Source organism: Myodes glareolus, chromosome 2 (assembly GCF_982192425.1).
Source record: "Myodes glareolus chromosome 2, mMyoGla1.1, whole genome shotgun sequence".
NCBI lineage: Eukaryota > Metazoa > Chordata > Mammalia > Rodentia > Cricetidae > Myodes > Myodes glareolus.
This window is the reverse complement of record NC_142027.1, coordinates 15,942,199-15,968,358: the sequence shown is the minus strand read 5'-3', so window position 1 is coordinate 15,968,358 and position 26,160 is coordinate 15,942,199. Positions and strand designations below refer to the sequence as shown.

The 26,160-nt window shown below is 41.4% G+C and overlaps 3 protein-coding genes across 6 annotated transcripts in view; 2 read left to right on the top strand and 1 right to left on the bottom strand.

Moving 5' to 3' along the window:
- Positions 1-11,696, top strand: part of Jam2 (junctional adhesion molecule 2) — a 53,291-nt gene extending 41,595 nt beyond the window's left edge. Inside the window, exons 6-10 of the mRNA XM_048422552.3 lie at positions 205-304; positions 1,306-1,413; positions 3,704-3,719; positions 6,363-6,405; positions 7,785-11,696. Of these exons, the coding sequence (XP_048278509.2) occupies positions 205-304; positions 1,306-1,413; positions 3,704-3,719; positions 6,363-6,405; positions 7,785-7,817 (300 nt within the window). The 3' untranslated portion in view covers positions 7,818-11,696. The remainder of the gene's footprint in view (positions 1-204; positions 305-1,305; positions 1,414-3,703; positions 3,720-6,362; positions 6,406-7,784) is intronic.
- Positions 11,697-14,826: 3,130 nt separating this feature from the next.
- Atp5pf (ATP synthase peripheral stalk subunit F6) lies at positions 14,827-23,294 on the bottom strand. Of its 2 annotated transcripts, XM_048422927.3 has the most exons (4): positions 22,269-22,407; positions 18,744-18,922; positions 15,802-15,926; positions 14,827-14,948 (listed from the first exon to the last, which is right to left on the bottom strand). In XM_048422927.3, the coding sequence occupies exons 2-4, from the start codon at positions 18,905-18,907 to the stop codon at positions 14,911-14,913; spliced, it is 327 nt and encodes a 108-aa protein (XP_048278884.2). In that variant the 5' UTR covers positions 18,908-18,922; positions 22,269-22,407; the 3' UTR covers positions 14,827-14,910. The 2 variants fall into 2 exon arrangements, with proteins under 2 accessions (XP_048278884.2, XP_085541846.2); XM_085685720.2 differs by lacking the exons at positions 14,827-14,948; positions 15,802-15,926 and adding an exon at positions 22,882-23,294 and having other exon boundaries at positions 18,767-18,922; positions 22,402-22,443.
- Gabpa (GA binding protein transcription factor subunit alpha) overlaps positions 22,359-26,160 on the top strand; it is a 31,242-nt gene continuing 27,440 nt past the window's right edge. Inside the window, exons 1-2 of one of the 3 annotated variants that reach the window (XM_048422926.3) lie at positions 22,359-22,483; positions 25,152-25,254. In XM_048422926.3, the coding sequence (XP_048278883.1) occupies positions 25,178-25,254 (77 nt within the window). In that variant the 5' untranslated portion in view covers positions 22,359-22,483; positions 25,152-25,177. Of the gene's footprint in view, positions 22,484-22,835; positions 22,974-23,720; positions 23,865-25,151; positions 25,255-26,160 lie in introns of those variants that run through there. The other 2 variants (XM_085685718.2, XM_085685719.2) reach the window with 2 other exon arrangements.

Sequence of the window (26,160 nt, the reverse complement as noted above, 5' to 3'; positions counted from 1 at the left end):
GTCTTTTTCTGTCAAATTAAATAGGCCTAGCTATTTACTTCTCGAAGTCCTGGCAGATTCTAGTAGAGACATACCTCAATTCGCAAGTTCTGAGTCATTACAAGGGACATACCCAGCTGATGACAAAATTCCTTAGTTTTTCAGGAGTCTACTCACAGATTTACAGTTTAAAGGTTAAAAAAAAATTTTTCTTTGTCCAAATAGCAATTTAACATGATTTCCAAGATGGACAGTGGAGAGTATTACTGCGAAGCCCGTAATTCTGTCGGACACCGCAGGTGCCCCGGGAAACGAATGCAAGTAGGTAAGCAGGGGGAAACTGAGAAGCGCAGGTGTGCGAGTGGGGTGTGGCTTAGTGGTGATTGAAGGACCCAGGGGATGGATGGAGGGGCTGAGTGATTTGAAGGACGGTTGGAAAAAATGTAAAATGAGCTTACTATAAAAAAAAGTATTGTTTTCAGTCTCTCTTCTAATCGAGGCAAGACAATTTGGCTTATGCATAAGCATGTTTTGAATTTTTCAAATAAATGTTTTAAAATGTGCTTCTAGAAAAATCTGTGTTAAAAAATCACGGCCAAGTGTGCTACAGTATGTGTTCCTGGGAGCCCACATAAACGTCTGCTCCAGCTTGCTACACATTTCAGTCCCTGCAGTCACAACACTGGGCAGGGGTTGTGCTCAATGTCACAATGTCTTTCTTCATAGGGTTGCAGGAAAATAATACAGCCGTGCTCATGTGCTATATCTATGTTAGCCATATGGGTTATTGTTATTAAGGCACTGGCGATGGTTGTGTCAGTGCCCTGGAACACTAATACTAACTTCAAAGTAGGTTTTCCAAGAGTCACACGAAATAGTTATGGATCTAGATTGTTCAAACGGTAGTTACAATATGTTATATTTCACAAAGTGACTTTTAGAATCCAAGAGAATGACAGCGTACAAATCTTTCCTAGGAAATATGAGTTTCAGAGAGCATAACCGCCACCCCGCCCCCACCCATAGGATCAAACCCAGTACATGAGTGGATGTCAGAGAAGGGTTTCAGGGATTGTGTTCTGGAGAGACGGCAAGTGCCTTTACACACTGTGCCATCTTGCCAGTTCTAACGCTTAAGATTTTGGCAAAACCTGGTTCTCTGAATATTTTCAATCAGCTTTGAGCCATGTCTTGAAATTAACTTACTTAAATTAACTTAGTTAAATGTATCCTTAACATTGCTACCAAGGGGAGCTTTTATGACTCTGTTGGATTTAATGATGGTATGTGTCCATGAATTCATACATGCATTATTTCACATTCCAGATGTTCTCAACATAAGTGGCATCATAGCAGCTGTGGTGGTTGTGGCCTTCGTGGTTTCTCTATGTGGCCTTAGTGTGTGCTATGCTCAGAGAAAAGGCTACTTTTCAAGTAAGTTGAATTCCTCTCTCAGGTACGTGATTTCCTGGGAGTAGAGAGACTTCTTTTTAAGGTACACCGCTTCTCCTATGAAGTTCTACCCACTGTGCTATAGATAACACCCACAATAACATGTATAAGGGTGGTGATGCACGTTGGCAACCAGAGCAGGGTGGGGTGAGGTGGAGAATGCTTCTTTTTTGAAAACTTCTAGGCAATTCCATGGACTGTGTGAGAATTATCCTTGGACTGTAACAACACAGACATTCAATGTAGAAAAATGTTTATGGTGTATTAATATATTGTGAGATCCTTATATTTTAAGTTGGAATTATCTTTTTCAGGATAGACAACTGGTTTTTAATTTTACAACCATCAGTGAAATGTTTCCGTATAGAACTGCGGAATGCTGAATGTCTAATTTAGTACAACTATAAAGAAAATTGTCAACCAAAACTAGAAACCTAGTTGGGCATGGTGACACATGTCTGGGATCCCAGATCTGGAGGGCAGGGCGGTGTCATGAGAAGAGTCAGTTTGAGACCAGCCTAGGCTCTACAGAAAGATCCTGTTTCAAATAAACTACAAACAAAACCAACGAGCACACATAGACCCTACTGAATTAGAGATGCTTCCAGACAAGGTTTTTAGTTCCTCCTGGTTAAACTCTTGTAACTTCAAAATACATTTGACTATGCAATTAGTTTTCTATACATTTTTAAGATTTAAACATCTTTAATTTTCTTAATGTATTCACCTTCTCCTTGTGTTTAAATTTATGAAAGTGACAGAGCTTTTACTTGCTGCATTGACAAAAGGGTATGAAGTTGAATTTTTAAATAAAATAATAAATTCTAACATGCATGAATTTTAGAACCATTGCTTAATAATGGTTATTAGTTTTAGAACTTAGGTTGAAAATTATTCATATCAAAATAAAACAAAATTAAATGGAGTTCCTGATAACATAAATAAACGTTATGCATCAGATATATTTTCATGAAAACTGATTCAAGGTAATTCCTTATACTTAGCTACTGCAGGGCACAGAGTTCACACATGTAATTACAACACTCCTAAGGTTGAAGCAGTAAGATCGTAAGTTCAAGGCCAACTTGGTCTACAAAATAAGACCCTGTGTCAAGAAAAAAAACAGCGTGTACTGTTATGTGAATCAGAGTTGAGCCTAGCCTAGCCTATTTTATGAATAGAATATAGCTGTGTCCCCCTGCTTGGCAACAGTGAAAGTATGAACAAAACTATCATTCAAAATTCCTGACATCTTTACCTACTTAGAAAAAGCCCCTGATGACGTTTAAATGAGGAATCAGTAAAGATACTTTTCTTAAAATACTGAGAACTGACCTGGGACTTAATAGTTCATTAGCTAAGATTATTACTTCCATTTTGCTATGGCAGAAAACCTGTCCAAGGCAACCATATTTTTTGGTTTTTTGAGACAGGGTTTCTCTGTAGCTTTGGAGTCTGTCCTGGAACTAGCTCTTGTAGACCAGGCTGGCCTCGAACTCACAAAGATCCACCTGCCTCTGCCTCCTGACTGCTGGGATTAAAAGTATGCACCACCACCACACAGCCTGCAACTGTATTTTTAAACTTGTGTCTGGGATCCGCATCAGCAAACTATAACCTCTGGCCAAGCCCGGTTCATATCTGTTTTTCTTTTCTTTCTACTTTTTGTCTTCTGGAACCGGAAAATGAATCCAAGACTTTGTATACACTAGACAACTGATCTGCTACTGAGCGACATGGCCAGCTTTCCTTTTGCTTCTTTTTTTGACACAAGTCACTCTAAACTGCCCTGCTGACTTTGAACTTATGATCACGCTGCCTTAGTTTCCCAAGTATCTGGGATTATAGGTTTGCACCATCAGGCCCAGCTCCCTGCCTGTAAATTTTTATAGATGCAAATTTCAAATTATTTAAGAATTGTAACACTACCTTGGAACCACATTTCAAAGAAATGTTAGTTCTCTCCCAAAAGAATCCTATTATTTTAATATTATTAATATTAATAAGCTAATGAGACAATTATTATTTCTTAAATTTTAATAACATTTTTGAAACTTTATTTTCTTCTTGATTATATAATTCCAAAGTATTCTTGATTTTACCCCTGAGCCCTCAAAGCCCAAACATCTGTTGTACATCACATTTTATAAAAAAAATTTTAATTTAGAAGGTACAGATGTTACAGAGACTTAAAAGGAGTCAAGCCAAAGTCACTATAGATAGATCTGCATATCAATTCTTGCACTAATGATCTATACTTGTTCTTTTGCAGAAGAATCTTCCTTCCAGTAAGTATCCTTTTGTAACACGTTTTTCTTCATATCTTTTATTCTTTAATCATCTGTTTAATGTCAGAAGTAGTTTATTTGTATAGAGTAATCCTGTTGGAAGTTAATTGCCTTCATCAGGAAATACATACTACCTCTGTGCCTGCCTATAAACAGCAGAAGAACATAGTCTCTAATTTTGTCGACATTTCCATAGTACAACTTCTAAAACACGTTTCTATGTTTCACTAAACATTTTTAAATAAGCTTTCACTTAGTAATTTTTATACTTAGTTAAAATTTAATCAGACTTAGTTAAAATTTAATCAACACTGTTGTAGGCACTGCCATTATCAGGTTTTTAAAGGCCAAAACACCCACAAAATCACTACTGGAAATCACATATCAAAATAAGGATCATTATGGAGCTCATGTTCCAGTAGCAGAAAATAAGTAAACCTGTACACTCTCGAGCACTTCAGAGCGCGACAAGAGCTATGGAGGGAAATAAACCGAGTAAGAACGTAGAGACTACAGAGACTGGGAGTGGAGACAGTCATTTAAACGGAGGGCCTAGCAGGGACACGGGTGGTGTTTGGAGAAGATGGAGGATGAAAGCGAGTCAAGCAGTTACCACAGTTGGTGTTCTTGCGGAAGGAAGAGGAAAAAAACCCAAAAGTGCTCAAGGTCAGGATGCCCGTATCACAAGATATGAAGATGAGCACTGTGCTCTCCAGTACGAGAGGAGAGGAGCGAGCACATGAGAGTACTGGAGGTTGCTAAGCAGGTTTGAGGATTTTGAGGCATTTGGCTTTGGTTCTAAGGAACGTAGGAAGTCCATGAAGGGCTGTAAGCAACTTTAAAAATTTTAATTCTTTGATGTTCATCTTGGTTTTTCTGTTAAGAATAAACTTTAAGGAAAAAAAGGTGAAAGCAGGTAGATCAATTAGAAAATGGGTATGAACCAAGACAAGACAACACAGCTTATGGGAGCAACCTGGTAGTGTTGGAGTACTGGACAGTTTATAGCATAGTGGATATATTCTCAGCAATTACTTGATCTAGAATCAGGCTGTTAGGAAAAACAGAAAGTGGGAGGTGGCTTCAGGTTCACAAGGATAAATCCTCTACTTACTGAACCTGGAAGAGAGCAGCAGGTGTGGCCTTGGGAGAAAGGTCTCAGGGAGGGGAGTCCAGAGTGCTTGAACTTTCAGTACTCTTGCTTACTAAACTCGTAAGTAGAAATAATCAGTAACAGAATATATATGAATGTGGAGTTTGAGGGAAAATCTTTTTCTTTTTTAGTTTATTTTTATGTGTCTGAGTGTTTTGCCTGAATGTATGACTGTGTACCAAGTACATTCATTATCCATGGAGGCTAGAAGAGGGTGTCAGATCTCCAGGAGTTGGAATTGCAGATGGTTGTGAGTCACTGTAAAGGTGCTGGGAGCTCAGTTCTCTGCAAGATTAGCAAGTGTTCTTTTTGTTTGTTTTTTTTTGTTTGTTTTGTTTTGTTTTGTTTTGAGATAGGGTTTCTCTGTAGTTTTTGGGCCTGTCCTGGAACTAGCTCTTGTAGACCAGGCTGGCCTCAAGCTCACAGAGATCCACCTGCCTCTGCCTCCCGAGTGCTGGGATTAAAAGCGTGCACCACTACCACATGGCCTTAGCAAGTGCTCTTAAGTACCAAAACATCTCTCTAACCTCTGGGAGAAAAAAATGAAGTCATGCCAAAGACATGGATAAGATCATCAAAGTCGTAGGTTCGTTGTACTTGCTCTGCGACTGCCCACCCTTTATAGATGGGCATTGCAGATCCCCTATGCATTCTTCCCTCTTCCCAGCTGGCATGGCTTTTTATATATGGGCATTGCAGATCCCTATACACTCTTCCCTCTTCGCAGCTGGCATGGCTTCTCTTAAATCCTTTGAGGACTCACCTGTCATGCCTGCCCCTCAACCCTGGTGTCTCAATCTCATGGCATTCCAGTATAAATACAGGTCAAAGTCTAAATATCAGGATTAGCAAAGGGGAATTTCAGAAGAACAGAACAACCTGAGTGTATAGTCACTACCCAATCCCAAACCCGCCCCAGGCAACTATGAGCACTTAAATTTTTTATTAAGATGCAAAATGATTGGAGCATTTTTTGAACAGAGTGAAAAGTGATCATAAATAAAGAGGGGGGGTTATACTTTCTTTCTTTGAGTGTCTGCCAAATCAGGCAGGAATCTTCATAATCCAGGAAGGAACATTTTATTTCCTTACACCTTATGTCCACTCATGAAACCTGTAGTCTTCAAATTGAGCTTCTAGTAGAACCCCAATCAACATGTAAACCTTCCCATGGGTGAATGAAATTTCAGATTATAATAATCAAACTTTTAAAATATTTATGTTATTATATCAGGTTGAAAGTAAGACCCTTGTTTGCATATTCCAAAAAAACAATTTAACATGTTAGCCTTAGGCTACATTTTGTTGTTCGGGATTTCACGCAAATCTGTACTTTGTTGCATGGATTCTCTGGGTACTGTCTATAAATGTCAGGAACCAGTCTGGGCTGCTGGCTTTTCTTCCTGCCTGGCTAAGATACTTCTGCTGAATAAGGATGGGTTCCAGGATTGGAAGTAATAATAAATACTGTCTTTGTGTTCTACAAACAGGAAGGGCAGTCCTGCATCTAAAGCCACGGCAACGAGCGAAAACGTAAGTACTAATAAAGCATGTTTATAGAATATGTGTATTTAGGGACTATGGCAGGGAAATGAAGCAAATATATGGATACTGTGATGACATTCTTAAGACTTTAGATTTGTGTCTATCACTGCTACACTAAAGGATCTAAGTAAATGTTCACTTCCTTTCCATCTGGGTCAGCATGATAAAGATGTTTGATATTTACAGAGCAGCTCCAGGAAGTGATTTTCATCCTATGTCTGTTGGGGGTATTCAGCTCTCAGTCTCCCTTCTTACGGTGACTGAGTCCAGCATTATCAGTCGGCATTTCTGATAGATGAGGAAACCGAGTACAAGTTCTCACAGGCTAACACTGGTGGAGGTGGAGTCCAGGTACCCTGTGTCTTTGAAGTCTACCATGGCTATTACCATGCTACGGCTCTAGAACTTGGTTATTCCAAGCATTTGGAAATGTTAGGGATATAAAACAGCATCTGCTACTGCAGTAAAAGGAAATTATCATCTAGCTGAAGTCAATTAGAGAATATCATTTGAACCTGTTAGACTACTTGGTAATTTAACAATAGAGGGAAACCCAACATTCTCAGAAGCTTAAACCCTTTCCTGAGAAAAGAGGATTCCTAGAACCCCTTTAAAACTCTAGGGAACGGAGTCTAGGCTTCTTCCAGCAGAATTCAGGCATCAGTACCTTAAATATTTAGGTTCTAGTAGAAGATGCGTACAACACCCATTTATTGTTCTGTAGGTTTTTTTTTTCCTGTAAAATTCTTTAAAATCTACTTACTTTAGGATCTACAACAAAAGTTACATTTTGTAGTTTACTGCACTAATCTTTAATTAGGGAACAAATACCATGTCCTATTATCATCTATAATTTACAGTGAAAGTCTTTAAGATTGGAATAAAGTAATTTCATCCTGTCAAACAAGAAAAAGGACTTTGTCTCCAAATTAAAGGGAAAGGATCTGTGTGTGTGTGTGTGTGTGTGTGTGTGTGTTGTCCTCCTCTCAGCTATCCTCATCAGCTCCCCTAGTCTCCAGTTGAGTTTCGCCCTGCGGCAGGGTTTCCAACCTCACAGTGCTGGGCCACATTGCCGTGTTGCCTTGTGTTGCTCATCACTATTGGAAGAGCAGCGGCCATTGCCCTAGCACATGCCTAACGAGCCACGGTCCTCTTGCGCTAACTCCTGCCCGAGTTCTTTATTCTCAGCAAATTTCAAGCTTTTTGGCTTCTAGCTTTTACTTAATTGTCCATAAAATTAGATTTAGTTACATATATACTGACTGTAACTCTAAAAATCTTATAGTTTGATACTCTTAAGATTTATATGAATGCATTTATATATGAAGTAGTACATTACATTTAGGATTTTTTTCTTTCTTTTCTAGGATTTCAAGCACACAAAATCCTTTATAATTTAAAAGAATTCCACTTTCAAGATGCGCCAAAACCAGTTGTCACACAAGTTATTAAAATATTATAAAAATATGCTTTGTCTTACATTTGCAAAGAGATGAATTAGGAAATGACATCATAATTTTTATGACCTCTAGTTTACCTGAAATTGTTATTTTAAGCAAAGAGTTCTTGTCACCACTTAAAATACATTCTGGCATCCTGTGTCTGAACTTAAGAGAAGTGAATTACCTGGTAATATTCAGAGTTTTGTGAAATGCAAATGAATGTTCAAAGTTTTAGAAAATTTAATATATATTTGACTGTGAAGCTAACCTAAGAGGCAAGTATACAATGCATGTGCTCTCTGCAAGAGTGGCTTGTGTGTTCAGGAAATACTCTAAAGAATGGAAACTCTGATCTCAAAATTCCCACCAGAACCTTCTTACCACAAAATACCCCTTATTCATGTGGTCCTTTGCTCTAAGATATCCGTAAGGGAAGCCCAGGGCTCGGTCCTACGCCCAAGGATTTGCACTTCGTGTTTACTTTCACTTCTCAGAACCAAAATCAACACGAATGGAGCTGCTTGCTGCTATTTCCATTTCCTGAGCCTCCTTTAGAGGCTGGACTTCAGAGCGCAGTATTAGAACCTACACAACTTCGCAGACACCTTGCTCTGCCTGAGGTGATCTTACACCTTTCTCTAAAAGCAATTCTGAGCTGGGCAGGTCCTCAGGTCCTCCACTGCTGAATCTGCTTATAATGAAAAAGGGACATACATGGGGGAGAGAAGTGTTTGCGTATCTGTAAAATGTAAACAAATGAGCTCATTTTGACTCCCAGCTTGCTTGATACAGCAAGGGCACATGAGAAACCATGGCTGAAAAGAGACATGGGTCTCATGTTTTCTGAGATGTTTAACCACAAAGGCCAGCAGCCGATGTCCGAATATAAAATTCCCAGGGCTCAAAAGTAAAACCAGTCCATGTTGAAAGCAAACTGTAATTAGAGATATCTAGCTCTGGGTAATAGCGTGAAAAGGTCCTTTACTCCTTGTGTCAGCTTTGAACACGGTCAAGTTGGCTTCCAAAGAATTTGTTCTTTCTACCCGAAAGGCAAAGCAGGTTCTCAGGATTCACTGACCAATGGAGTAGGTGGTCACTGAGTACTTAATAGCGGTGAGGTCACTGAGGAGTTATCCACTGCCATGCTGCTACCCTTTAACTTTGTGGCCTTCAGTCCCTCTCGGTAGACTCCTTCCTAAAGGTCTAACTTCTATAATGTGGCTCTGCTCTCAAGGTCAGATTCACACTTAGTTGAGCCAGCAAACTCTACAAAGAACAAGACAGTAGATATTTTAACCCCCATGGTTCCTGCTGTGGTCACTCAGCTCTGTCACACGATGTAGAGAACAAGTATGTGTGGCTCTGTTCCAAGAAAACATAACTGACAAAATCAATGTCATAGGTGGGATTTGCCCACAGGTACAATCTCCTCATTCCTGGTAGCAAATCACAAACACCAAAAATGTGTGCTGTATGAGAGATCAGGGTAAATGCTGCCTATGCCATGACTATGAGACTTGCTTTAGTAGAAGCAATGCTGTCCTCTGCAGTGCCAAGTAGACACAGAACTCTCAAGGATGCCTCTTCAGGCCATATACCACCATCACAAGATCAACTGCTTCAGCTCAAACGACACAAATCCAGTGTGAGAGGACAATTATGTAGTGCCTTAACTTCACTTAGATATGCAAAGCTTCCTTTTAAGACACTGAAGCCTGAAGATTCTTTTTATGCAATGATAAAAACTAACAAAGTCTGTGCCAAATATCTATTATACATCATTAACTAAAATACTGTAGCGCTAAGCAGAACACTGCCTAAAGAACACTTTCTTCTACACGAAGGTTGTGACTGCGAACACTAACCTAGTACCTATCAGCGGTCACCGCCATGTCCATTTGCTCTTTTCTGAGACTCAGAATCAAAATTGTAGTTTATCAAGCGTTTTGATTGTTTTTCTACAGTGAACCTGTGATGGGGCTCTAGAAACTATAGTAACAACTTTTGTTTTAGTATTGTTGCTGTTGTAACTAGAGCCAATTTATTTTTAGTTAGGGTGGGAGTTAGCTTAACTAAGTCTGAGTATTTATTTTTCAATACAACTTTACAAAGAACTTCCTTTATTCTACAGCTCACTTTTTGATTAAAGTCCACATTACAAAAATAGCTACAGGCAGCTAAACTTTTTAGCCCCATTCAATAAAGCAGGGGAAGTCACTCACCTATTGTTCAGTAAAGCCCAGGAAACCCCTCCCTCTTACCACCTGCAGCTGTGAGGCAGCTCTGCAGAGTTAAGATGAGAATCTCAGTGCTCAGCTTAGACACCTGCCAACTCCTAAAGTCAGAAAATAAACAGGGAAAACTGATGCTTTATGTATGTCAGAGGTCGGGGATGAGGAAGTGCACAGTCTCATTCCTCTTCTAAGAGGAATCAAGAGGAGTCTGTCGTTTTACAGAGCTGGTGATTTCAGGTTTCAGGGCTGTTGCTGGAGGAGCTGGGTTCTTAGTGAACACCCGTCCACCTAATTCACAGCTCACTTTTTCTTCATTGTAAATCCTCCAGTTCCCCATACTTTGTCTTCATCCTCAGTAACCTCTCTGGCTTGTCCAACCCTCCCTGACCCTCAGACCTACCTGTCTTCTACACATTGTGTCATGGTTGGCACATCTTTATCCCACTATGCATTCTGTAACCATGAGCATGTTTATCCACTCTGCCTTCCAAATCTCTGACCTGGTATCTTTAAATGTCTTACAGAATAACATTTTCAGCATATTTCCTTTTGGTTGATTATCAACCCCCACCTCCTTTCCCCTTTCCTGATTGATGTAGGGCCCTTATGACTGTGGGTATTCTTCCATTCCATCCTATTGTCTTCCCCTTAAGCCTCTACCCATGGGTTACTTCTACCTCCCACCTAGATAAACATACTCAGCAGCAAGAAGCTAGAACCCAGTCAGAACTATGACATTTGTTTGAGTCCAATCCTTTCCAGTGTCATCCATTTTCTGGCAATTATACTTGATTTCATGGCTGAATAAAATTGTTGTAATTTTTTGTTTTTAATTGCTAAAGTTAGTTATAAACAATGCTGCATGTAAATTCTGGCTACAAAACCAACCCATCCCTAATTTTCTCCATCTTTAGCCACCCCATGGTGCCATTAAAACTGGAATCTCAGGCTTTCGGTAACCTCAACTTTTCTTTCTGGGGCCCTCTCTCAAGACCCTCTTCCAGTCACCTAACGGCTCCTGCTCTAAGGCATCCCCCTCCTCATGCCCTCTGACAGCTTGCTCACTGTCAACAATAACAACTCGTTTCTCTTTTCCTTTAGTCAGTCACAGCTGGGGGTGAGGAAGGCTCCTCCTGTTCTCTTACACATTTGCTCATACAATAACCCACCTGATCGGCCACATCCCTGTCTTCAGTGGCTGCACCATTATTCACCAATCAACTGAACTGTTTGTCTTTACAATTTATTCTGCCCTTGTGAATACATTCATTTACAACACTTCTTTTGGAATGCTAGTCCTCCACAAGCTATGGAAATACTATCTACTCCTAACAGACAAGTCAAATTCAACTACTCTAGCAAGTTTCTTCTCTGAATGAATTCCCAAGGTGTTTGATTCTTTTGTGATATCCACTTGTTTCTTTGTTATAGTACAGGTAGGTATGGACATGTCTGACACCCAGGTCTTCATAAACCCCAAGGTATTTAATAGTATCTAACATGAAAACAATTCCTAAAACTGCTGAATACCTGTGAAGCACAAAGAATGATTAAATGTAAGCATCTACTTAGAGTATTAATAAAATATTATATTCTGATACAACTCAGTTTGTCTTCTATGAATTGTTATTACATGAAATACAGATGGACAAACATTATGTTTCCCTTTTAGCAATTAGGAGTTTGTTTCCACACAATTCTCTTTTTATGTAGGTGAGTAGTTGCCTCCATGTATGTCTGTGCACCACGAGTGGCATTGGACATCAGAAGGAATCAGAACACCCCGAACTGGAGTTAGAGATGGTTGTGAGCTGCCATGTGAGTGCTGGATATCAAAACTCAAATCCTCTGGAAAAGCAGACAACTCTCTTAACCATTGTGGCATCCCTACAGCCCTATACACACAATTCTTAAATCTTTTTCCATCTCTTATTTCTTATTCAGTAAGATTGGGAATATTTAAGCAGTAATAACTGGTATAGAAATCTAAGTGAACTATCATGTTTGATTTGCTGGTACCAAATTATGCCAATTTTTAATGTGTTGCATTTTTACTTTACCAAATTCAAGTACAAGGACCCACTATGTCTTTTTACTTTCTATGAAGAAAATGCTCTCAAAATAATGAATAGTTTGTCAACAAAGAACCCATTTAGTTTAAGACTAAGACAGATACTTTCTAATATTCATTTTATGATTGATTTTCTGCTTTTAATATGCTACCTCTAAACATTCTAAAAGATACACAAAAACTGAGCATGTTTCTATGATCCATAGTTGGATTTTTAAAGTAACTACTGCTCTCAATTTTTGTTTTGAAAACACCTTGACTTCAAAATTGAAGTCAAAAGGCATGTTACTTTGGAGAAGAGATTTTGCTTTTATTTCCACAGGAAATGAGAGGCTGTGGATTCATTCTGAGTTAAGAAATATCATGTTTGAACAAGGAAGACCACCTGAAAAATCTCCTGCAGGAACAGATGGCCGGAACAGAGTTTTACATCCAGAATGGATTCAAGATGCTGCCTGAGATGATCAAGCCTCACAGGATACTCCAGTCAGGACTTGATCATAAGATTATCAGCACCCCCAACCAGCCGGAAGTAGTCTGGAATACTACGCCCACATTCCCAAAAAAATGGACTACGGCTATTTTCCTTTGTTTAAAAAAAAAAAAAGAAAAGAAAAGAAAAAAAGGAGGGGGAAGTGGTGCGGGTGAACAATTCTTTATCTGTCAATTCTGTTTTAAATAAACGTTGATTGGTCGGTAGCCAGGCAAGAAGTACAGGAATTAGAGTGGCGCAATGAGAACAGAATTCAGGGAAGAAGGAAGCTCTCTCCCAGTCCTGCCCAGACCACGGAAGAAGCAAGATGTGACCAGCCCTGCTGAAAAAGGTACTGAGCCATGTGGCTAACACAGATAAGAATAATGGATTGATATAAGAGTTAGCAAGAAGCCAGAGCTAATGGGCCAATCAGTTTATAATTAATGTAGACTCTCAGTGTGATTTTTTTGGGGGCTTACTGGCTGTGGGAACTGGACAGGATGGAAACCTCAACAAGTTGGCTCACATGTTACATTCCACTATCACTGAATTCGCTGAAGTAACTGAAGATGCAGAGGACGATAGAGAGCAGAGAGAATAAAGGTTCTCACAGAGATATACTTATGTAACAGTACTACAGGGCTGCTCTGCTGACGATAGAGAGCAGAGAGAATAAAGGTTCTCACAGAGATATACTTATGTAACAGTACTACAGGGCTGCTCTGCTGACGATAGAGAGCAGAGAGAATAAAGGTTCTCACAGAGATATACTTATCTAACAGTACTAACAGGGCTGTTCTGCTGCTCAGACTCGTGCTGCACTTCCTACAGAAAATGACTGCACTGACTTGAAGACAGTGCTTTCTTGAGATGGTCTATGTATGCCTAAGTGTGTATGGATGTATTAGTGAGGAGCATGAATGAGGACAGATAGGCATAGAAAACTGACAGAGAATGACTTGGTCAGAGTCCACCAAAGTTAAGAGCAATCTTATTCTCCAATTGTCCCCAAGGTAGCTAAAGGTTTAATGAACCCATATAATGGCATGTCAGAGATACGGTCAATTTAAAATGACGAGGCTATTTCCCTTTAAAAGGCTAGCTTCCTTTAGGGCCACCTACAGTTTCTGAAACTTTGATGAAAATAAAGTTCCTGACCTGCAACATCCCCAGGAAATAACTGCTGGTTCTTTTCTGGCTGAGCCAATGAACATCACATACAGTTACACCTTGTAGAGCCTTTTGCTTGATGCTACCGTCCCTCCTGAATCCATACATACTATAACCCGCAGGCAAAAAGGAGGACATCAGTTTGAGCTGACAGTGGTTAAGACACAACAGACATTTCTGTGCACAGTAAGTTACACAAAGTTTTCTAAGAAAGCCATGACAAAGGATATAGGACCACTCCTTCAAAAACATAAATATAAACTGAGTGGTGGTGGCACATGCCTTTAATCTCAGTACTTGGGAGGCAGAGGCAGGTGAAGCTATTGTGAGTTTGAGGCCAGCTGGTCTACAGAGTGAGACCCAGGGCAGCCAAGTCTATACAGAGAAATCATGTCTTGAACCCTCCCACCCCCACATACACACAACGGTAAATGTAGTGATATCTCATTTATTATTTTAATAAATAAAGCTTGCCTTAAGTCCAGAGAGTAAAACAGCTGTACCGGTCAGCCTTACAGACCAGGCAGTGGTGGCACACACCTTTAATTCTAATAGTCACACTAGTTGCTATTGAAACTGGGTGGTAGTGGTGCATGCCTTTAATCCCAGCACTAAAGAGGAATATAAAACAGGAGGAGACAATTCTCACACACAGTCTCATTCTGAGATTCCTTTAGGTAGGACAGTCATTTCAAACTGAGGCAGAGGTAAGAGCCAGTGGCTGGCTGCTTTGCTTTTCAGGTTTTCAGGTTGAACCCCATTTCTGTCTCTGGGTTTTCATTAATCGTGCTACAGGTAAATATAACATCCTTCCCATCAGAGCAAACATTCCCTTAGGTGATGGTCTCCACTATTAAGGAAGACAGCACCGTACAATGGGAAGAGTCAAGGAGGGACAAGGCAATTTTACCCGATTTATCCAAAATCTCCATCTGCTTCATTCTAACAAAATGAAACAACACAGAGACAAATCAACGCCAGGCACATCCTCCATATTGTCAAAGAATTTAAAGGACATTTGATAACTGTGAAATGAAAGTTTATTTGAATTTTTTTAATTAGTTGTACAACTAAATTACCAGATGGGTTTGATAGTATTCTTCAGGACTGGGGTTTGTCGAAGACTTCAAATTTGGGATCTAAAAAGAGGGAAAAGTTTCAGGCTTAGACACACTACAATAACAAGAGTAGCTACAGTGCTTGAAGTTTACCAGTTTTAAGAAAACATCTGTTTTTAAACATGTATGGAGAAACATAACAACCGCCAAACTTTCAACAGCGTCTGTGAGCAGGGCTCGCTGTTAGTGTATGCTACACTAATAAAACAGTGTTGTGTATCTAGACCAATCAGATGATAAAAGTATCATAATTCACGTGTGCTCTGGGATAATGCTCTTGTACACTGTAGAGATCTGTCACTTGTACTGGTTTAATGAAACAATGATTGGCCAGCAGCCAGGTAGGAATTATAGGTGGGGCAACCAGAGTAAGAGATTCTGGGAAGAACAAAGGAACCAGGCAGACTCAGAGGAATCTAGGAGAGAAAAGATATCAAGCCATGTGGCTAACCGTAGACAAGAATTATGGGTTAATTTAAGTTGTAAGAGGTAGTTAATAATAAGCCTGAGCTAATAAAAAAACAGTTTATAATTAATGTAAGTCTCTGTGTGCTTCTTTGGGACTGAATGGCCACTGGAACAGGTGGGACAGAAACTTTCATCTACACAGGTGCTGCCCTATATCGAAGTAAAACAGTTTCCTGAATGCTCCTTGTGAACACATCATGGCTGTATGAAATTCCCAGGTAATTGTCATTTAACTTCCAAACAATCCAAAAACCTCTCAAGAATGAAGTATACTTCAGTGATAGCATTTGCACAACAGAGGTAAGGTCCTAGGCTGGACACTCACATGAACATCCCTCCCAAAAAACGTACATGAATATTCTCCACCTACAATAATCCCCCAGATTGAATTTGGGATCAGTCTTACCTTCAAATTTGAAGGTAGGAAACGTATTCATGTCTCCTTTACCAAACATCTGTTTAAGCTTAAAAAGCTCTCTGTCCAGCTCTTGCTGATACTCTGGGCCAGCATCAACAGGTCCTCCAGATGTCCTATTGTACAGTGCACAAAGAAAACTCATTTTATGCACTAATTAAAAAAAACAAAACAAAACAGAAATTACCCTTTTCTGTCAAGTTTGAAGAGATTTTTAAAGGTACACATATGGTGGGGAAAGGAAACCTTTTTAGTATTTGAATTTTAATTCAAATTTGTTTTAGAATTGTTTTCAGAGATGCGGTAACTTCAAACACATCTCTAACATTCAAGGTCTGTTAGCTTCAAAGATACTTACTAATCAGACCCTCTTAGGATCTGAGTTGCAGTATATGGAATATGATGTAATCCAGATAAAAAAAGAAGAAACGCAAACCAATAAAACAAAACAAATTCCCAGCAAAACCTAGACACCGGAGGTCTGAAATGTTAAGCCCGTGCGCTGCTGAATAATAAAATGATAAAGGGGCTGGAGAGATGGCTGAGCAGCTTAGAACACTTGCTGCTCTTGGAGAGGACTTGGATTCAATTTCCAGCACCCAAACAGTAGTTCACCAGTTAACCAGTTCACCATTGACACCAGTTCCAGAGGACCTAACACTCTCTTCTGACCTACATGGGTACTAGGCTCACATGTGGTGCACATATACATACATACATGCAAAACACTCATACACACTAAGAAATAACAACCGCAACGAAAGAGTAGTTATTATAAATAGTTATTTAAATATCCAAGGTCTTATGTTGCATGCATGAATGGAAGCTAGAGACCAATGTCAACATCCAGTGACTTCCTCTATCTCTCTTTTGAAGACAAGGTCTCCCACTCAACTTGAGTACACAATTTGGCTAAACTGGCTGGTCAGCAAGACCCCAAGGATGTCCTGCCTCTGTCTACTAATGCTCAGATTAAAGGCAAATGCTGCTGTGACTACAGCATCAGGCTTGTTACACTAGTGCTGAGGATGCAAACTCTGGTCCCTCTTTATTATGCTAGAACTTTACCAACTGAACCATCTTCCCAGTCCTTAAGACTTTTATTGACTCCACAGTTAGTTACCATTAGAATTCCAAAACAGTTATCTGGCACTTTAGTTTTAATCAAGTGGGTCCAACCATTGACAACTACCTTAGTCAGGGTGACTACTGTTATCATGAAACACCATTACCAAAACAGCTTGGGGAGGTAAGGGTTTATTTGACTTTGCTTCCTTATCATGATCATCTTCAAAGGAAGTGAAAACAGGAACTCAAGTAGGCAGAAACTTAGAGGCAGGAGCTGGTACAGAGGCTATGCATGAAGGCAAGCTGCTTACTGCCTTACTCCCCATGGTTTGCTCAGACTGCTTTCTTATAGAACACAGGACTTCCAGCCCATGGTGGTCCCACCCACAATGGTGTGGGCCCTTCCACATCAATTGCCAATTAAGAAAATGTCCTATAAGCTTGCCTATGGTCCTATCTCAGGGAAACATTTTCTCAGTCTCCTCTCTGATGATTCTAGCTTATGTAAGGCTGACATAAAACCAATGAGCACAACACTAATTCGACAATCATTTACAAAGCTCATGCGTGACACTGCACACTCCCACGTCCTACACCTCTGGGATCAAAAGTGTATAACTCTCCAAACAAATTTCACGCTTTCTAATTTCCACACCTTAATCTGACATCATTTCTCCATCTCTTAAAAGATATAATCTTCCTATTCCCAATTATCTATCTAGTCTTTTTTTTTTTTTTTTTTTTGGTTTTTCAAGACAGGGTTTCCCTGTGTAACAGTCTTAGCTGTCCTGGAACTAGCTCTTGTAGACCAGGCTGGCCTCGAACTCACAGGGGTTTGCTGGCCTCTGCCTCCTGAGTGCTGGGATTAAAGGTGTGTGCCACCACCACCCAGCCTACCTATCTAATCTTTAAAATTATTATTCTTAACCTGGTATAGGACAGGGTATTCCTTCTAGTTGATTGAGAACAAGCTCTAAGCAAAATCATGAGGAAATTCTTTCTTTTTTTCCCTTTTTGCAATGGGAAGATGATTACAGTTGGCCAGGAGACAGACATCAAAAGGGTGAAAGGACCCCAAGTCCTGCATTTAAAGTCAAATGTGAACTTCTCAAAGATGCCTTTCAAAACGTTTCCAGTTAGGAAGAGTGGTTTTTCCTTTCTAATCTCCAAACATTAGATGTCAGCTAGCAACTAGCCATTTAATTCTATTTACTTCTTTAAGCTTTCTATTTCCATCAGGTTTTGAGACTCTGCATTTTGTAAAAACAACACAACTCATATCAGTTATCCCTCATGTTCTTTGTAAATGACAGATGACCAAAGAAATACACGCAATGTTTACCATTTTCCTAAAATTTAGGGGTTGAACCAAATGATGAATAAATTGGATATTCATCTCAAATGTGCGGTTTAAAATCCTATTCTTCCATGTCCTCACGTCATTTTGAGTCTTTTGTCCTTTGATATTTCCAGAGATACATCACCATGACAACATCCTTAAAGAGAAAATGCTGTTTACGTACATCCCCAAATCTCATCATAGAAAAGGTCAAACATGACAGTTGGAATGCTCTGATTTTATGTTTTGCCTAATCATTCTTAGTTTTATGAAGTTAAGGTAATCAATGTCTACAGGACCCAATCTTCTTAAATAGCTACCAAATGACTTCAGGATACTGTATACCTCTATGACCTGACTTATTCTACTGTAATGACATTATTGTGCCTACACTTCTAATGGTAACAGACTTACTGGAACTGTCCTTGGAGCCTTTATAAAGACGATATAGTTAGGACTTACATCCTGAAATTTACATACTTTGAATATTTATGTTCACAATGTGCTTCATAATCTGCCCACTTACTGTCGCTTTGATTTGTACTCTCTTATCTTGTCCACGAAGAGTTTCTGTACCGGATCAAGTTCCTTATTAAACGCCACCGCTGTAACACCAATGTTCCTCCTCAGGTTCACAGAGACTGCCGACCGAAGGAGAGAGGACAGCCTGAAGAGCCTCTGAAGAATCATGGTGAGTCTCTGGTACTAGACAAGCATCAGAAGGTTATGTACTTTTCATAAAACACCTGACTACATCACATGGCGAGACCTAATTCTACAGATGAAGTTACAGAACTACTGTATACTGGACCCAGGCTGTGATTGGCCAGTCACAGTTATATGGAATGACCCTTCCATTACAAGACCTTTGCTTTTGACTGAAAAGCTCAAAGACACGGGGACAGTTGACAGGTCTACTAGGGTTAAAGCAGAAAGAAAACACAAAATCTGGCGTGGTGCTTTGTCACCCATGAACTTAATCTTGGACCTGAGCAAACAGTGAGGTGAGGCTGTTCAAGAACACTGCTTGTCTCCAGCGGGAAACAACGATGTGCTTATAATGTGCCTGTTTCCATGACCCCACAAAGAGAGCAAACACAGTTGTCTTAGCCAGGAATGAGAGGCTAAAAATTTCCACTTCACAGGCCCACAGGAAGGGAAACAGTTTTGCCTGCTAACAAGGGCAGGATCCTAGCCACTTAACACCGTAACAACCAAATCAACTTCCAAAAGAAACAGCAAAGAAAAACAGCATCCACCCCAAGTAAGCCCTGTAGTAACAGAGATTAGATGATATAAGCTCATCAGAGAGTCTGCAGAAGGTCAAAGTCAAAAGTTTAAAAATCAGAGCTTAAAACCTTTCAAGTCCTTAGACCTCCTAAAGCTAAAACAAATTAATTTTCTAGGTAAAAATGCTGATAGATACATTAAAGGACAGGATAATTCTTAAGACCTGACTTAACGATCTAAGGATCAACTGCAAAAATATTCCAAATGACAACAAATACACTCAAGCAGTAAGCCCAAAAGGAAAAGACAGAGAGGCTGAAACTTAGTAGAAGAAAAATTTCTCCCGATCTAGACTTAGCTTATAAAGTGAAAGAGCTCACCAAATGCTAGTGAAATGGCAATAGAAGGTATCCACATTTCAATGGACATCTTCATAACATTTCTTTAGACAATAAATGTGCTCTGGGAAATAAAACCAGCCCTCTGCCCCTTCACATCTGTTTAACAATGATTGTGCCATATTCTGCTGTCATACAGTTAATGCCTCTCAAACTGTCAGTGATAAAGGGCCCTTTAAACCCCGAGGAAAGCCTGCTATGCCAACATGCTTCTCATGTTCTCCCCTAGATTTATTTTCTTCTGTACCTGCCTGATGAAATGTGACTCGTACTGAATTGTGAGAGGATCACTAGCAGTGGGCCTACTGCTACTGGTTTATGTTAATGGAGCAGCTAGGAACAAGGATTTAAAAATCTTTACAGCAATTTGACTAATTTGACTCTTGAATTTAGTAATGACAACAATTCCAAAAGTGGTGGTAGAGAGACAGCATTTGGTCCCCAGAACCTGTGAGTTTTGCTTTGTTTTGTTTTTAAAGTTGGGATTGGCAGTAAGCTTATACTGCCAGCACTGGGAAGGCAGAGACAGGCAGATGTTTGGGGCTCAGTTGATAACCTAGTCTTCTTGGCTAGATCTTAGATACTGACTGACCCTGTCTCAAAAAACACGACGCATAGTATCTGAAGAGTAACATCTGAGGTTGGCCTCTGGCTGGTAGAGAAACATGGCAGAAGTGCCCACATACACCTACATAAACACACACGGATGCATAGACAGGCACACATAGACAGAAATACATGGAGGGATTGAAGTACCCCTTTATTGCGGAAAATTTGAGAAACATTAACTGTAAAACAGCAGCCTGGCACAGTGGTTACTTAGCACAGTTGAGAGCAAAAATTTTTTTCTCCCAGGGCATATTTGTTGCGTGAAGACAATTTTAGTTGTCCTGAATAAGGTGGATGCAAGTGGCCTCTAGTGGGTAGAGATTAGGCACAACTCTATGCTCCCTACAACATGAAAAATAACAACCCTCCCACACTCCTCACTTCAAAAAGTTATCCAGTCCAAAGTGTCAATAATACCAACTTCAACAAAGCCTGGAATAACATTTAGTACTCCTCAAAGAAATCAAATAAGCAGTTAAGAGAAATATCACTCATTGGCCTGCATGAAAACATTTGAAGGAATTAAAGTCCTGAGTATTGTGTCACTCATAATCTACCAGAGAATTACACAGGTGAAAGGACTACAAGCCAACAAATAACCAAAAAGACCTTATAACAAGAAAATATCACCCAACTCAATGTCTGTTTTCTTTTCTGGAAATTTAGGAAGACACAACATACATCAGTAAGGCAACAATACTTGTTTAGCCCTAGGAAATTTGGAAACTATATTGCTCAGTGAAGGAAAACACCCTTTAAAGAGTTAGGGCAAGGTGTTCCTAGTCTTGCTTACAGATGATAAAAATTATGTCTACATAAGGTTACTGTTTACCAAACATCCTACAGTCAACCTATTCCCAAGCTGACTACAAAGACTGTCACTTCTTCTACAAAATAGGCAAAATACAGCTTCCCTTCTCAATAATGCATCATCAAAGTACTGATTCTCAATTCACACTTCTAATATATCTACCTACTTCCTGAGCCCCAATCGTACATGTATGTGTATATTCACCTCCTAAATCCTACACAATCATCCACAACATGAGCACAAACTCTCTTACCAAAGCTGTTGCCTTCCACTGTGTCAGATTCAACAGTGTCTATGGACTATTCACTATTCCATACAAGGCAAATGCCACCGTAAGTGTAAAGCATCATTTGTGACAAATTCTGTACTGATATACTATCAGTAGCTAGCTGCCTGTTAGGGCTCTAATATTAAAATACTGGGGAAGGAATGGGGGGGAGGGGGGAAATCAAAGAAAGTTCAAACCCAGAGGCATAGCGTTGGGAAGGAGCATGGCTCTTCTATTTATAGCGATGACTGACCAGCCCAGCAAAGGCTAGCCCGTTTCCTGCCTGTTAATATCTACTCATGAAGTCAATCCACAAAGCTGTTTTAGCACCAACGTTTCTAGACCAGAGGCAAACTTCTGGGATATGACTGGTGCCCTTTTTCACCTTAAGGGACACGACCTGCTCGCGTCTAATTTACAAGTTTCTTCTGACCTTGGGTTGCCCCAGGCAGGCTGCAGACCCATCATCCCGCCTTTCTGCCTTTCGCACTGGCCTGTCCTGCTCCCAAAAGGGTACTAACGGTCTTATTTATTGTGTCTAAGGCAAACTCAAATACCCAGCAGGGCCGAGGTCACCTGTGACCCCAGGCCAGGCCGTGAAGGTGCCAAGGGCACAGGGCTACGCTCTCCTACTGGAGCAGAGGTGATGGGCTGCCCTGGACTCGTGAAGTCGTGAAGAAACCCAGAATCGCTGTCCCCAGAGGCCACGCTAGCCTAGTTTACCCTCCCAGTCACCTTGCACTCAGTTCCGAGCTGCCAGAGTCACCGCCGCCGCCACCGTTCTACTTCCGGCCCTGGCTCCGCCTACACACGCCTACCCGCCATCGCAATGCATTATGGGCCACCGCCTCAGTCGTTCGACGCTCACCGGACAGGAAGCGCCTCCAAGACAGTCCGCGACCGGACGCCTCTAGGTGAGACAAAAGCCAAACAGGAGGAGGAAGTGGAGGGTAAGTGCTTCCGGGTCCTTTAGCTAAGCCTCCGCCATCTTTCCTTCCCTTAACTTCACCCCTCTTTCCCTCTTGGAAACAGTGTCATGTACGCATGCGTACTTTGTTCTCTCTCCTAGTTCAAGCTCCCTTCGGAGTCAGCGTCTTGTTCCTTGGGATTGGGGAGGCGGATGCAGTGTGGGGGTAAAGCGAGCGCGTCAAACCAAGCGGCTTGGGGCGTTTGTGCCTCGTGAGCCTCCGTTGCCGCGGGCGTTCGTGTCGCGCACCCTGCTGGGAGTTGTAGTTTCGGGCCCAGGGGTGCCTGGGAGGCGGGAGAGGGGCTGGGGTTCCTTAGCGCCGATTCCGCGGGAAGGGCCCCGGGGCCTCACTCTGCGAATCGCGGGCGCGGCGCGGCTTACCCGGAGAGGCGCTGCACGTGGAGCCCGCGCCGCCGCCGTTCCCAGCCGGCTCTGGAGCGCGGCCGAGGGCCACGGGGCGGTTTCCGGAGCTGGTGAGTGCGGCCGCGAGCTGGCGGGGGAGCGCGGGCCCGCGCGGCCGGCCTGGTTCCGGGGCTTTTCCCCCCGCCGCGGCCCCCCCGCGGCCGCCTCTGTGTTTTGTTTCCGCTGGTCCCCGGCGTTGTGACTCCCATTTCCGTTCGTGGAGACTTGAGGGAGCCGGGTGGGGAGGGGCGGGAGAGACTGTGCGGGGAGCCGAGGGGAGGGGCGCGGGGAGCGGCCAGGTCCGGGGCCGCGCGGCGGGACGCTGAGGACGCGCTCGTCGCCAGGCGCGATCCGGGCCCCGCGCGCTGACTGTCCATGTAGTCGGGGCGCTCCCGGGTCTCTGTCGCCCGACTCAGCGATTCCCGCACTCCACCTAGTTTTCCTTCTAGAACTGTCTCAAAGTCACACCAGTGCCACCGCAGTGATCTTTTTGCTGACTTTCTGTTTTCGAAGAGATCAGTCAATGTTAATTAAGTAGCTTGCCAGCTCCCCTTACCCCCGTTGCTGTAGTGCAGCGAACACGATGGAGTATAGGAATTCCACCCTAGGGTTAACAGCACAGAGGATGGTGCCACTACCTCGCTTCACGAGGACTAGTAGTCATTTGAAAATCCATAGGTGGGCCAGAGAGATGGCTCGATAGGTAAAACCACCTGCTGCCAAGCCCGACTGCCTGGGCTCAGCCCCTGGAACTGAAGTGCCAGGAGAGACCTGACAACCACAAGCAGCCCTCTGGCCTCCACACGTGCGCACACGCGGACACACGAGCATATCTCACTGTCTAGCCCTGGCTGACCGGAGACTTGCTATTTAGTCTAGGTCAGCCTAGAATGCAGAGGTCTGTGTGCCTCTCTGCTTTGTGAGCACAGGCATTAAAGGAGTGTGCACCATCACGCCTAGCAGTAAGTAAATGCAAGTTTTAAAAACCCATAGGGATTTTGGACTAACGATAGGCCTGAGTGCTGGCAAGAGCAAAGGATTTGAACAGATTCACCATCGTTCTCTTCTTAGGTACCACACAGTCTTTAACTCCACAAGATACTGGCCACCTCTTTAGCACCTTTTTTTCTTATTTGCATGCATACCCAGGTGGGCCTAAGTCCATTTTACCTGTACTACAAGTACAAAAGTGGATCTTGGGTGAAGTAGTGAATTAAGTACTGAGATGTTAAGTTGGAAAAGTCAGGAGAGCAGACAGAAGCCAAGTACTGAATTGGCATGGTTCACCAGATACTTCTGGCAACTAAAAAAACCTTGAATCTACAGGACTGGAAAGAAAAAGGGTAGTTTTGAAAACGCATGTACCCTTCACCAGAAGGAAGATCTTCAGATTTGTTTTTTTTGGGGGGGGGGGGTTTGGAGACAGGGTTTCTCTGTGGCTTTGGAGCCTGTCCTGGAACCAGCTCTTGTAGACCAGGCTGGCCTCTAACTTACAGAGATCTGCCTGCCTCTGCCTCCTGCGTGCTGGGATTAGCCACCACCGCCCGGCCAGATTTGATTTTTGCTCTTTACACACACATCACAGATGTACATGCTGTACTTTTTCCTAATGCTGACTGCATTTTCTAGGAAAAGCACAATATAATGTAAATTTCATTTTGGAATGATCTGTACTTGTGCATTTCTTCATACCCTGAGTTATTTTAGTTTGCTTTGGTGTGGATTTCCTGTTTCTGTGCTCTGCTTTGCCAGTTTTGTTAGTTTGTCCCAACTTTTTCTCTTTTTGGTTATTAATTAACTGAAGGTTTGGTCTGTCCTATGTAATAGCTATTTTCATGTGTTGTAGGTATCTTTTCTGTTCTGTAACTTGCTCATTGAACTATTTTAATCTTAAGCGATCAGATTTTTAGCTAGACATTTGTAATCCATCTTCAAGTTAAGCTTCAGGTTGGAAACCAAGTTGTTTTAATATAGTTGCTATAACTTTCATTTGCTTTTGTAGTGTCTTGAATTAACTTACTGACTTAGACTGGGCCAACAAGTTCCAATAAATAATGGAATAGCCATAGCAGGCTAATAAGTGGCAATTCAAACAAAAGCCAGTTTATAAATGCTGTGTGTGAGCTTTCATGTATATAAAGAGCATGTCTGTTTTCTCCCTCTTTAATTCAAATTTGGTCGTTTTCTTGCAAAGCATTTTTGTTTATGCCGAAGATGTTTAAAAGTCTCTTAAAATTTAACTCTTCCAGGACTGAACATTTGAAATATTTCAGCCATGACTAAGAGAGAAGCAGAAGAACTGATAGAAATTGAGATTGATGGAACTGAGAAACCTGAGTGCACAGAAGAAAGGTTGGCATTTCTGAACTGATTAGGTTTACTACTACTGGTATGCGGGTTTACCATCAAGGAGCAGACCAATGTTTATTTTGTTTTCCCTCTGACCTAATAGGTTTGTAGCTCAGAGAGAAAGGCGTTTCTGAAACAGAAGCAGTAGTAAACTTAGTTGATAATAGGCGTTTCTGAAACAGAAGCAGTAGTAAACTTAGTTGATAATGATCACACAGTTACAATAAGCCAGCCCCACCCCATCTAAAAGGCATTTCTTTGATTTTTTTTTTTAAATTCTTTTACTAAGTGCTGGTCACTTTTATTTCAAAGGCAGTTTAATTCAACCTGAATTTAACAATACTTATTTATGAATAACTGCTGTATGTTGGCAACTGTCGGAAATAAAATAAGTAAAGTAAGACATATTGAAGTGACCTTATGAAAGTCTCATAGTATTTGAGGAGACATACTGGTCCAGCACACTAAGCGTACTACTTCTTGGAATGACAGAGGAGGTTGTGATGAATTCAGAGTCAAGGAAGAGACTGATAGAGACAGACTGGAAAGAGTCAGTAAGAAGGTTGTGGGAGGTGGTAGCTGAGGTACTCTTTTACTCTAAAGCTGGAGACAAGACAGTGGAACTGAAAGGCCATAGTGGCCTTCTGTAGAGTAGCAAAAGGCCGGCGGAATAACTCAGATCTAGAGGGTGCTGAGCTGAGAAGATAAAATTTAACATCAGTGCTGAAAAGAGCATTCCGTTTATTTGTCCTTTCTGCAGCAGAAGAACCGAATGAGTGATTCTCTTATTACTGATGAGTGTTTCAGAGAGTCAGGAACTGGGGATCAGCCTAGCTGGGTAGCTTTGACTCGAGTAGTTGAAGAGCACGTAGTTAAGTTGTCAGTATGGTCTGCAGTCACCTGAGAGTG

Bases quoted from the DNA above. Each gene is read 5' to 3' on its own strand.
- Atp5pf (XM_085685720.2), bottom strand. From the start codon at position 23,279: ATGGACAGTCAGCGCGCGGGGCCCGGATCGCGCCTGGCGACGAGCGCG. The intron at 22,444-22,881 runs GTAAGCCGCGCC...TGTCTCACCTAG, and splicing joins CACGTGCAGCGCCTCTCCGG to AGGCGTCCGGTCGCGGACTG.